The sequence below is a fragment of the Leptonychotes weddellii genome, chromosome 10 (genome assembly GCF_054177405.1).
Source record: "Leptonychotes weddellii isolate Sample4059 chromosome 10, ASM5417740v2, whole genome shotgun sequence".
Lineage (NCBI taxonomy): Eukaryota > Metazoa > Chordata > Mammalia > Carnivora > Phocidae > Leptonychotes > Leptonychotes weddellii.
Genome location: NC_138378.1, coordinates 36,630,419 through 36,643,195, shown reverse-complemented (window position 1 = coordinate 36,643,195; position 12,777 = coordinate 36,630,419). Strand labels below are relative to the sequence as shown.

General features: G+C 41.4%; 1 protein-coding gene across 1 annotated transcript in view; it reads left to right on the top strand.

The window, feature by feature from the left end:
• The window catches only part of KIF16B (kinesin family member 16B), a 181,663-nt gene extending 171,630 nt beyond the window's left edge, over nucleotides 1-10,033 (top strand). Inside the window, 5 exon segments of the mRNA XM_081833249.1 lie at nucleotides 1,064-1,160; nucleotides 1,882-1,932; nucleotides 3,290-3,524; nucleotides 3,527-4,979; nucleotides 4,981-10,033. Coding sequence (XP_081689375.1) covers nucleotides 1,064-1,160; nucleotides 1,882-1,932; nucleotides 3,290-3,524; nucleotides 3,527-4,979; nucleotides 4,981-5,413 — 2,269 coding nt within the window. The 3' untranslated portion in view covers nucleotides 5,414-10,033.
• The last annotated feature ends 2,744 nt before the right edge of the window (nucleotides 10,034-12,777 follow it).

The following is a 12,777-nucleotide window of genomic DNA, read 5'->3' as shown; positions in this document are numbered from 1 at the left end:
AACTACCACATTTTATTACCCTATCCATTCTTCTGTGCTGTTTTGCCTACAATATTAATCTCTTTACCTAACATTTCAGAAATTCATCCAGGCATGGTCAGTAGTACCGAAATGTTTCTAGGACTGTGCATGTGTTTAGAGAGATGAAAGCAGATTCTTTTTTAGTGTGCTCAGACATAAACATGCAAAACAGTTCATTTTAAATAATCCATCTAATCAGTGTTTCTAGAACTGGGGGAAGGAGAGCCTAGAACTAAGTGAGCCTTCCATGTGGGCAGCCTGAGCCACTAGAAGGATTTTAGCTGGAACTGAAATTCCCTGGTCTCCCCAGTTCCGCTGGGTGGATGGTGTGTACTTCCTACAATTTCACTTAGGTTCTCGAGGGTACCAGATGTCTAGTTGACAACTGCCTCAGTAGTCAACCATTTCTTGCTTCCACCGTCTCAGCCCCATGCCAGGGAGTTTGGAAGGTAGAGAGGCCTTTAAAATATGGTTTCTCCCAGCCAGGTACCAATGGAGAGACAAGACAGAGCAGAAACAATTCAAGGCATTGTTCCTTTGGGATAGTGAAGATTCACAGAGATTGTATCCACTTTTTTTTTTCTTTCAATCCTCTTAAATGACTTTGTGATGTGAGAAATAACTGTCGCTGTTTTCCATGTGAGGGAACTGAGGCTTGCTGAGTGAAGTGCTGGGTCTCAAAGTCAGGGCTGAGGCCATGGAGCCTTCCAAAACCTGTGTCTGTGATTCTTCTCCGCCCTGCAGCAGGGGTTCCACCAGGGAGATCCAGGAGAGATTTGGATGGGATCACCTGTTCTCCGTTTTATCCTCAAGATTCTGTTATTTGTCCATTACTTTCTTGTTTTGGGAAAACCCAGATAGTGAACACATGGCACTAGATTTCTTAGAACGTAGAAGAATGTTCCAGGTCCCGAGTTGTTATGGTTGGTGTTTAGAATGAGAAAGTTCCTCGTTTTGAAGGGCATAATGAAGAAAGGATCTCACGTGCCCTGTATAGTTAGAAGTCCTTAAGTACCACCGAGCCCACCTCTGTTGTTTGCAGGATCAGCGCTTACATTGAAGAAGAAGTCCAAAGACGACTTCAGGACTTACATCGCGTGATTGGTGAGGATAGCAGTGCATCTGCCGATGTGGTGAAGGTGAGCTGAGGGGGCCAAGCCATCGGTCATACGTTTCCAAGACGACCTTGCCATAAGGTGGTGGCGGCGGCAGTGATGGGCTTCTTTATTATTGTTCGTCAGTGAGAAAATTGAGATGCAAAATGCTCTAGAAAAATTAAATATTGCTTGGGTGGAGCTTAACAGGTGATAAACAGTGCTGATTCAAGAGAAACTTTATTTTAAAATGTTTTACTTCTGGGGAAAATGCGTAAGTGAATGTACAGTCTTCTAAAACATTTACTTTATTTGATTTATAAAGATTCTACATATAACATTTTTCTGTTTTCTCCAAAAATACAACCAATTTCCTTAAGTATTTAATTTTGCTTGATAAATTATCCTAAGTAGATATATAATTTTGCTTTTGAGAAGATACGTATTTGCAATGTTGATTTTTATCAAAATAAAAACATTTCATTCCTATTCTGCAACCTAAGAAGTGTCCTAAGGAAATTTTGTTTTTAATATTATTCTTAGAATTTTAAGAGTAGGACTAGATGCTTCAGTTCCCTTACAGGCAGATGGATCGATAGAGTCGTGTTTACCTCAGGAATATAAATTCTATAGAAGGGTTGTCATTGTTGAGCAAGTATGCTTCTTTAGAATTTTGTTCCCATAAATATTTCTAATCGAATCCGTTTCTTTTCCCTCTATGAACAAGCTATAATTTAATATAGAGGGCTTTTTATTTTCTTATCAGGATAATGAGAAACTCCACAATGGCACCGTTCAACGTAAGCTAAAATATGAGGTAGGTAATGATTTTTCAGATTGATAAGGTCGCCTTAAATTATGGCATGCTTGTGTGATTAAATTTTCTTAATGTTTAGTTGCATAATTAGAATTTTGAAGTCCCAGTGAGATTAATGGCTAATAGGGGAGGCAAGCTATTATATGGACTTAAAATTAAACGGAATCCTGCAGATTGAAAACTGCTTGGACTTTATTTGAATGGCATGTGACTGTGGTGGAGGCCGCTGGCCCCGTTTTTCATTTGTAACAGTATCCTTTCCTTTGGTCTGTATTTAAAAGGCAGAATTATATAATCAGAATCAGATACAGGGTTTGGAAATGAAACTGAGTACCTCTTGATGTTTTAAAAATCCTGCTCACTTTATAGACTGTGAGTTGGCAGTAGTACAAAAGACATACTCTTGGTTGATTCGCTTATTTCTCTGGTGGATTGTCAAACCAAGGTTTATTTGGGCATATGATTTATAAGGTTTTACTTGTACTTTCCTCCATGAGGGACTTGTCCTTCTCATACACTCCTAAATTAAAAAAACAAAAACACCCCCAAAGTACTAGGTGGTAGAAGTCTCACAGATGGCGCCCATACACTCCAGAACAGAGATGAAAGGGTGGGTGTGCCCCAGGAGGCTTAGCTGACTTTGGCCACTGCCACACCTCCCTTCAGTCATGCAGTAATGACATTATCTTCCTCTGGACATCTGTCTCCCTAGCAGATAACCTTGGGAAGAGCAGGATGTTGCCCTTCATTTCTTTGTGCCCACTGTGCCTGGCCTGTAGCGGGCACCCAGTAGGCCTTTCACAGAGCTGGTTTGTAGCTGTGGCACTGGTGTTCTAACCAGGGCAGGTATAATTAAGAATTCCCGTGAAGTGAGCCAAGAGGCAAGAGGAAGATGACCAAGGTGGAAATACTTGTCCATTTCTTTTGGCCTGTCATCTGATTGTCATTAAGTATGCCCTTATTCCTTTTACATTCTGGACATATGGTCATGGGCTTGTTTTCACAACTGAGGCTGACCTTTTGCAAATTGAATCAAAGATCTTAGGATTTGTTTTGGAGCAATTAAAATACTAGACCAAGAAATGGATACTGTGGATCAATCCCATGCAATGTTTTTTTTCTATCAAATACGCAGCAATTTGTAAGATAAGTAATATGGAAATTGATGTTCTGTTTGTGAATCAGATCATCTGTTCTTAAATCATGTATCAATCAGTATGAATGGCTTAGGCTTTCGATTTAACCTCTGCATTAATCTACACAATGAAACCAATGACTGCAAGAATCTTCATGTGCAAAAGATTTGCAAAAGGTACTGCCACCTCCCCATTTCAACTGTTTTTGACATCTTGAACAGAAAAGGTATCTTGCCCCGTTGCTGCCCAGAGACGTCACTGACACCGACAGCAGAGAAGAGGGGAGGGAGGTGGATTTGAACCACCACCAGGGTCATCCCAAGACACAGAGCTTCCTGGGCTCTATGGCTCCCTCCTCAGGATCACAAGAGAGAGCCCGCCAGGGAAGTCACCAGCCCTCAGGACACAAGGCGCTGCAGACCAGTGCTTGCAGACATAGTCATCCTGAGCATACAGCTCTTTTCAACCAAAATGTTTCAATCTACCTGAAATCACTTTTCTTAACGAAAGCAACCCCGGCGACACAAAACGTGTTCAGCATAGGTCAGGAAATCTCAGTGAGTTGATGCCTTATAAAGATGAACACAGCTTGGGAATCGAGTCCCACTGGAGTTTGCTGCAAGATTTGTCCCAAGAAGTGTCTATAAATAATGGAGGCAAGCAGACCAGGCGAAGCAAGTTACTGTGCTTTGTCCTCTCTGAAAGCATTTCTAGTGAGGAGAGGGCCTCCCACAGCATTCCTCAGAGGGCACCAGCCTCAACATTTTGTGGTGAGCAGCAAGTTGAGGGAGAGTTAGCTGCTAAAAAAGTTAGCTCTCCACAGTCCCTGATAAATAGCAGGACAGAAGGAACCAGTGGGTTGCGCTATTTTTGCCACAGGCTCTCAGACCTTTACAAAGATACCGGTAGTCACCTGCTACAGTCTGGCACAGAGGTGATCCACCACGGCAGGCATGTGGGGAGCCTGTGTGACCCCCGTGGGCTCACCTCCCACGTGACAACATTGATCAGAAGACTGCCGTTTCTGAAACTCTTTCCCTTGGATGCACCCCTGAAGTCACATGGGGTGTCTTTGGAGTCTTGTTCTTTCCCCGGAGAGGCTCAGGCTGGCCACAGCCACAGTGAGGAGGCAGGGACCACTAGGCCGGTAGAGAGTGCGGCGCCTTTCAAAGGCCTTCCCACTGCCTCAGGGGCTGCAGGATCCCCAGGCTCCTGCCCAAGCTCAGTCTGCCACCTAGGATATGAAGGTGCTAGAAGGAGCTGTGCATTTAAGCAGACCCTTGTGCAGTTCCCAGCCTGGATGCTGAAACTTCAAGAGCACCCTTTAGAAGACTTTCTTGAGCACGTGGCTCATTCCCTGCCAGAACTTTCGGGTGACGTGAACAGAGTCCAGGGTGTTTACTGGCTTGCTGTTGCTAACTGTGCAGAACCTGACCCTCAGCCAGCATGTTTGCTCCTGCTTCATTCCATGCTATATGCTTTGGTTCTGTCAGATAACCCATCAGGCTCAGTGGCTGTTTTTCATGCTCTACCTCTCTCTGGACTAGAGGAGATTCAAATTGGCTTTGGTGGGCAGAGCATCAGATCCCTGGACTCTGCAGAGAGTCTCCTGCTCACCGTATTTAGTTACAACAAAGCCCTCTGTCAGCAGATATGCCGTGACCTCCTGACTGTCCTGTTGCCTGAGTCTGAGGTCCCTGCCTGCACTAACCATCCTTTGTTCCAGCAAGATCTGGTTCAGCTTTCTCTTGATTGGAAAGCAGAAATCCCGGATTTAGTTTTGACAAACGGAGTTCGGTTGTCATCCAGATTCCGGAATACCTTGGTTGACATGATTTACTTTCTTCATGGAAATATGCAAGTCAACATCCCATCTCTGGCAGAGGTTCAGTTATTGCTCTACACGACTGTCAGTCGAGGGTGACCCCGCCCAAGACGAGTGCCTGTCGTTAGTCCTTCTGAACACCCACATTGCCCTTCTGAGGGAAGATCGAGTTTTCTATCCCCACGCCCAGTCTCTAAACACACCTCCTCCAGGAACACAATTTGATGTGACCAGATGCCGTGCTTTGAGCGAATTCAGGTGTGTTGTTGTTTCAGAGAAGAAAACATTGTCAGCTGTCGAACTTACCTTCTTCGAGAAACTCCAACTCCCATCCAGTTCAAGAAGTAGCCCAGCTAGGCACTTCGAAGAAGCCCAGAACGTCCAGTTGTTAGCTGGCATGCTGGGTCTTCCGGGCAGTCAGAATGCGGCACCCAAGGTCTGGAAACTGATCCTCAGCTCTCAGGATGAGGCTCTGTGGCTCATCTCACATTTGACAAGGCTCGAGGAAGGAAACTTGTAAACATATTCTGCATGTTTTTTGAGATTTTTTAATAAAACGAACAAGATGAGAAGAGTCAAGAACTAAGACTATCTCTGTGTAGCTAATTGATCCGAAATTGGAAAAATCTAGACCTCTAAAATAGAAAATGTAAATATTCTAAATATTTCCGATAAAAGAAAAATAGGGGATAGCAGAGCACTGATAACATATCTTTATCACCACCCTGCGTCATTTTCTTAAACCTCAACCTTGTAAATTTGGGTCTGCCTCATTATTTGTGAGGTGATTAAAGCATTTCTGATTGTTTATGGCTTCATGTCGACTTGTAGTATGGTGGCTTGGAATCTGTTTGTGTCTGCTGGATTCCGGCAGGCTAATTTGTGCTGCTTGAGAACGTGCCCGGTTGGCAGTGACCTTCACTGACATCCTCCGTTTTTGCCATGATTAGGACAGTTCTGTAGCAGAGCACATTAGTAATGCATCAAGCTTCCTGGAGGGACCCAGGGATTTAAAATACCCTCCCCTCTAATACGTGGAATGGAGGCAGTACCACATGCCCTGCGGTGTCTTCTTGCTCAGTTAATTGCCTTTTCCTTCCTCCTCTCAGACTTTTTGACTCTTATTTTCCAACCTATGTGATTTCAGCTCCTTACTTGTTGGTTTAGTTTTGACTCCCCTTCCCCCTATGCCATATGCCCCCCACATGCCAGTTCTTTCTCTGAGTTTCTGTTACTTCTGTCCTAGAAAGGCTCTTCATCTTCAAGTCTTTTTCTCACAGCTCCTTCAAGTGATCTTATCAGCTGGAGGGTCACCTCAGAAGGCCTTTGGCACTTTCCCCTGGCTGCCCTCCCTCTCTGCCTCCCGCTAACCCTTCATCACTCATAACCTCTGACTGAGGTGTTCTGCTGGCCTCCCTTCCAAGGTGAGTCACGCCCATAGTGGCCTCAGGTACATCTCTCTTCACAAAGTACCATCTGGTACTCAGCTGCCCTCCTCCTCCGTGAGAGGCTTGAACCTAGGCCCTGTAGAATCTTCCTCTCCTCTGAGTGACCCTTTCTTTTTTATCCACCTCTGTTCAACATTCCTATTGAGGAATCAGTTTGCATGTCTTTTATTTATTAGTTATTTCATTGGATCCTGGGCTGCTCAGCCAGTGTTCTCCTGTTTCTTGGGTGTGTATGTTCTACTAAACTCCAGAGTCTTAGAAGGAAGGAGGTGTTCTTCACTGCTCTGTCCTTCCTCTGCCACTTCCAGCCAGGATCATGCCAAGCTCATGGTAGGTACTCAGAGAATGTTGCAGGCAGTTGAACAAAGCGATTCCATAAAGCCATTTATTTTAACCCTGGCCTGGAAGGGTCATTCTCTGTTCTGGGCAGACCTTTGGATGATGTGCAGCATAAATGTCATCGCCCCTCTCTTCATTTCTACTCCTAATTGACGAGAGAGGCGCTGTCAAAGCTTAGCCCATCCCAAAATTCACTGTCTCCCTTTGGCCAGGAAGTAAGGACCTTCTGTCTTTCCCCATCAGAATTAAAAGCTACTTAATGTGTTCTCCATCTCGTCATTAATTTTCCTCTAGCCAGGTCTGGGGCAGCAAATAGGAAAGGGCAGGAAACTGGAGGGCACATTAGGATGCACACACTATGGCTGCTGCCTTGTCTGCAGTAACCAAGTGGAGGCTTTTTGTCTTTTTGAGGCAATAGAATTCAGATGTTTTTAGATGGAGCCTGTTTTTGTCCCTTCCACCCCCTCAGTACACACACACACACACACACACCCTATTGCCGTATACATGAAGGGTTTTGAGTCTCTGATGAGGACATCGTTAAAATTAGTTAGCTTGTCACATTCTTGGCTGGAAGATCTTCTCTTGTGGAAGAAATTTCGCAAATAAAGCATAGTAGTCTTCTAATATCAATAATTTTCACCTAATTTCAATTTTTTTTTTTGCTTTTTTCAGCAAATACTTTCTTAAAAACTGCCCCATTTGAGCATTTTCTCAAATATCCTTGATCGGAAGAACAGAATTAATGATCATAAAGAACAGAGGGAGTGAAATTTAAGATGCCAGCAGAGGGATGCTATAGTTGGAAGGGAAACAGTACATAAACAGTACAAATATTTTAACAAAGAGTGAAAAATATTAGACTCCTTTGTCTTCATAGGTTAAAAAAAACATAATTCTACTAGGTTATGAGTTATGGTCTTTAATATTGTTCATAGATGGAGCATGCAGCAAATATGAGCATTGCATAGAAGTCGTATTATTCATTGTAACTTCTTCAGTCTGCTTTATGATCCAGACAGGTCACAATGAGGATTACATTCAGATCTCACCACATAATAGAAGCAGCCTCCGGCAATTCAAATTTTACATGTCTCTTCTCTCACCTAAGCATACTTTTTACCTTGGGAGCAAGTATGGTTCCCTGATATGAAAATTTGATTTACTATCCATGAAGTAAGTACTAAGGTTGTCATACCTTAGGTTGTCCCTGTAGAAGCCAGCGGATTAGTCTTTGCACCTTTACCCACTGTGGCTTCAATCCTGGTGGCCTCCCTCCATCTCCACTGGCTCATTCTTTAGGAGTTCTGAGCCCATGACGCTACTATAGGGAGCAGGTGTGAGCATCTCCATATCTAGCCTAATGTGGGATCTTCTTAGTTATAATGAGTTCCTGCATCAGAAAAAAAAAAAAATAGGTTCATACATACTTTGTTATGTGGCATTTCCATTGTTGTCGTATGGGCATAAACATTTACATTGTGGAACTTGTTAATGCATTCTAGACAGTACCTCTTTGAGTACTTTGAAACAGTGATTTCATCTGAATTTGATTAAAATCCATTTTGCTCGCAGCTGCCGGTTTTACAGACTTGTGGTTGGCAGGGTGAATTTATTTAGTCTTTGTTGAAAAACATTTCAAAACCATTTGTCTACCCTTTCTCATTACTCAAAAAAATGTAAGTGCATCCTTTGGAGAGAATACTTATGCCTCCCAGCAGTAGTAATTACAGTAATTTTTATTTACATTCTTTTTCCTAAATGATTTCACTTTTATTAATAGATTAGAGCACTTTTGTTATTGCTTCTTTGAAGGTCAAACAGTCTTATTGGTTAGACCAGTTTCTAGTGAGGTTATTTTGTTAATTTAGTTACACAGCCTCCAGTATGCCTCTTAGGACAATTCTGCTTCATCATTTAAGATATCTTTTGTGATAGATATTATATAAGTCGCTATTGCCAGGTGACCAACCCCCAATTTTAGTGGCATTAAAAAAAGCTTTCATTTCTTAATAATGGTTTGTAAGTAGGTTGAGGTGGCTTTACCATTGGCTCCATATCATCTGCAGCTCAGATAGGGTTAGTCTACTCAAGATGTCTCATTTTGAGGTCTGTGCTGAAGGGTCAGTGGCCATCATAATGATGACAGAAGCACAGAAGATGTGGATGCATCATGGCTGCCAGCGTCCCATTGGCCAACACAAGTCATGCAACCAAGTCCAAAGTCAAAGGGCAAAGAACACTCCATCCACCAAGAAGCCATGGCAACACTGGGTATAATGCTGCTTATGTAAGGAAGAGAAAAATAGGGAATAGTAGTTCACCATGTGATATTTTATGTCTAAGGCTCTTATTTAAAGTAAAATTCAGATAAAACTTATAGGACTTCTCCCTAAGGAAAGTATTCAGGTACTGGGAAGAACATAGGTCACAGGACCTTTTAAGTTACTTAGTTCAGCTGGCTTTCCGGTTCAGTCTTTTCTTGATACCTCCAGGCTGATCACTGTCTACCTCAGGGCAGTTCTTCACTGGGGACTGCTCTTATTGTTAGAGCATTCTTTCCATAATCTTCGTTACTGTGATCTCCATCTGCAGGGTTCATCCATCCTTCACATTCTTCTGTAACAGAATAGAACATGTCTGTTCCACAGTCTGTGTTATAACCTAACCGCCTTTCAGGGAAGACCATTATCTCTCTCGCCTCCTCTGATTTTCCTTTTCTACCTTCAACACCCTTCAGTTCCTCTGCTGTTTCTTACACAACATGGCCTCCAAACTACCACCATCCAATCTCTTGTTAGGGTTGCACCCTTGTAATTTTTTATAGCGTCCAATGGAACTGAATGATTCAGTTAATAAGAAGGAAGGAGAGTCTATTGTAAATCACTTCTCCTGCCTTTTAATATCTGGTTGAAATCTTTGGTTGCTGAAGATGCAGTGGATTACAGTGATAACAATCCCAACCACCCTTTATATTGTGGTTCACAGTGTACCAAGTTCTTTCCCATGTATTGCTCCTTTTGAGCCCCACAGTGATTGTCTTGGGATGGAGGAATTGTCATCAATCTCTACTTCAAATTTAGGAATTTAACTCAGAAAGGATAACGTGATTGGTAATTGGAATCAAACTCAGACCTTCTTACTTCAGAACATACATTATTTCCGCAATGCCAAAGTCACTCCCTGGTCAGTTATTCTTGACATTGTCTGGGTAAATTTTTTTATTGATTTATTTTTCCTCATAGGAATGACTATGCTAGGGATGAATATTTGGAAGTATTATGAAGTTGATTCTTTTCTTACTTGTGAGTTCTTTTTTGGAATTTCTAGACATTAAAGATTATTTCTCTTTTTATGAGTTGTTTTTTTTTCCCCCCAAAAAAATTCCCATGCAAGTTTCTTTGCAATTCCATTGTTCTCTTGTATGAACCTATGTCTCCCTTTTGTTCTTTGCATTTTTAGCTCCTATAGAAGAAAAGCTTGGATACAGTCCTAGCATGAATATGGTGCAGATAACCATGTATGCTCAACATTGCTCCTCTGAAGCTTAAATAATATGCTCTACAGACACCCTCTATAGAATCCTCCCTCTCCTTCCAACTTTAATTTCTCCTGGGCCTTAGAATTGAGCACAGATTGAACCAAAACCAGGGCTCCGCAAAATCAGTGAGTGGAGATGAGGGATACTTTCATGGGTAATCAGTGACATTGTAGAACTAGAAAGAAGAAAACCTGGTTTTCCCTCCTGAACATCCTAAGCTGTCAATATTTATGTTTGGCATAAGAGCCACTTCGCAATTTTTGCCCTGTTCTCATTCAGTCATACTAGACCCATTCTTGAATCTTTTGAGAATTTCATCCATCTAATGGTGAGTTATCCAGAGATAATGACCATTAAAGGGACCAGTCTTTCATGATCTAGAGAAAGATGGTAACATTTTTAATAGTTTCAAGTTGAAACATTCATCAGATACCCAGTCTTTCCAAACTTTGAAACCATGTTGATCACCTCAGATCTATATGGATGAAATAATCTGTTCTGGTAAGAATCATGGATTAGAAATGTTAACCAACCCTTTTGGATTTACCCTAAGGCCACTAAGGGTAAATAAGATATTCCACAAATATCTATGTCCAACAGTTTGTCATTTTGGTTAGTTTATCCCTACAGATTTATATCAAAATTAAAGAAATACTCCTTTATTTGAAAACCCTTATTTCTGTTTCCCCTTGGAAGTATTTTTAACTCACCTCACTTTAAAATGAGATCAGGTTAGTGTTGTGTCTTCATGCCTGGCTGTTGTGACAGGCATGGTCAGGGGACGCCTGTAGTATGTGTGACTACCTCTCTTAGCAAACTCCACTTCAGCTCTGTGTACTCAGCTTTCAGAGATGATGTGGCATTAGCACAAGGTCCCCTCACAGCAGAGGCAGGTATCACCTTCTGGAGATGAATATAAACATGTCTTGACTCTTGACTTTATTCATAATTTACACTTACTCATACAAGGTATCTTTATTCTCTGCTTCTTATAACATGGCTCATACCTAAACATGGAACTGATCCTCATCATCTGCCCCAGACCCTTGTTTTCAAACTGCTGGGGCATAGGAGGTCCTTGATATATCCTAGCTCTAACTAGAACTATCAGTATGGCCTGTGTGGTGGAAAAAAAGGAGGGGATTGAAATATGAGCTATGCTGGGAACAGAGAAAGGAGAATTGGTAATTGCATTAAAGCTGATAAAAACCCAGCCTGTATTTGAGAAGCAAACCTTGGATATTTGGCTCTCGGAGATCAAACAGCAGTCCTTAGGTCTGACCTTGTCCTAGTCAGAGCATACACTGAATTCCACCATCTGGTACATAATTAGAGTATTTAGGGGAAATGTTGATGACTCCCTGTAGAATTGGTCCATTCTGTGCCCTCTGTGGTGCCGACATTGATCCAAGAGGATGTTAATGCCACTTCCTATTAATTTCCTTAATTTGTCCCTTTTGAAGGAGACAGCTTGAGTAGGAAGGGAAGATTCTAATCTGAATATTAAAAATGTAGCCTGTGTTCTGCCTGCTTTTTTTGGCTAAGGATCCAACTATAGTGTTTCCCCAACAATGGAAAAATAGCATATTTGTTGACACAAGACATTATTTCATTAAAAGCTACCAGAAAAATATTTTTCTGTATCTTATTTTAAAAGATGATATTTCTTATTTAGAGAAATATAACCCAAGTTACTCATTATGTACTTTTGCTTGACCTTTCATTTCTAAATAGATCCACTCCGCAAGTCATTTAAAGTTCCTTGAAATGTCCTCCATATTTATCCAGATCTGCTGTAAGATGTGCATCCGGCCTTTCATGTTTCTTTACCTCCTCATATGATGTATGACCAACTTTCCTTCCAAGTCTAAGCATCTTCTTTGCCACATGTGGAGAAACTGGGACTGATTCCAAAATAAATAGTTCCATAGAAATTTAAAAGCTCCCTTAAATAATAGGATATAATATGATACAGCACACGTTTACTTGTCTAGCATGAAACTCAAGATATTCAAAATATAGCTACATTCAAATAAAAAATAAATTTAGGAGACATTTATGTTAGTTCTCCTTCCTCTCCAACATAAACGTAGTTTAGGAGAATGTCAGGAACCTTTCACACTGTGTCCTGAGAATTCTACATTCCTCATGAAGTTGACTTCAAAAAGTAGTTCCTAAAAATTACACTGCAGCAGTGGTTTGATGGAAACACATACTCTTTTGATTTGTCTCTCTGTTCATCTATGCATAGATAAAACTCAAATGTCTTCACATCCCTAGCTTATTTTTCAGTTAATCATTTCTGCAGTTGTACATTTCTCTACACTCATTAATATTTAGTTACTCTGAAATCTTTGAGATTGAAGTAAACTGTGCCTATGGGTGGTAACAATATTTCTAGCCCCAACATGCCATTAAATAATGGAGAAAGAAGTATCTGTCTTCTCAACACAGGATGCAGTTAAACTTCACTGTCTGATCATGTGATTGGGGCAGTGGCTCTTTTTTTTTTTTTTTAAAGATTTTACTTATTTAAAGTCAAACAGAGAAAGACAT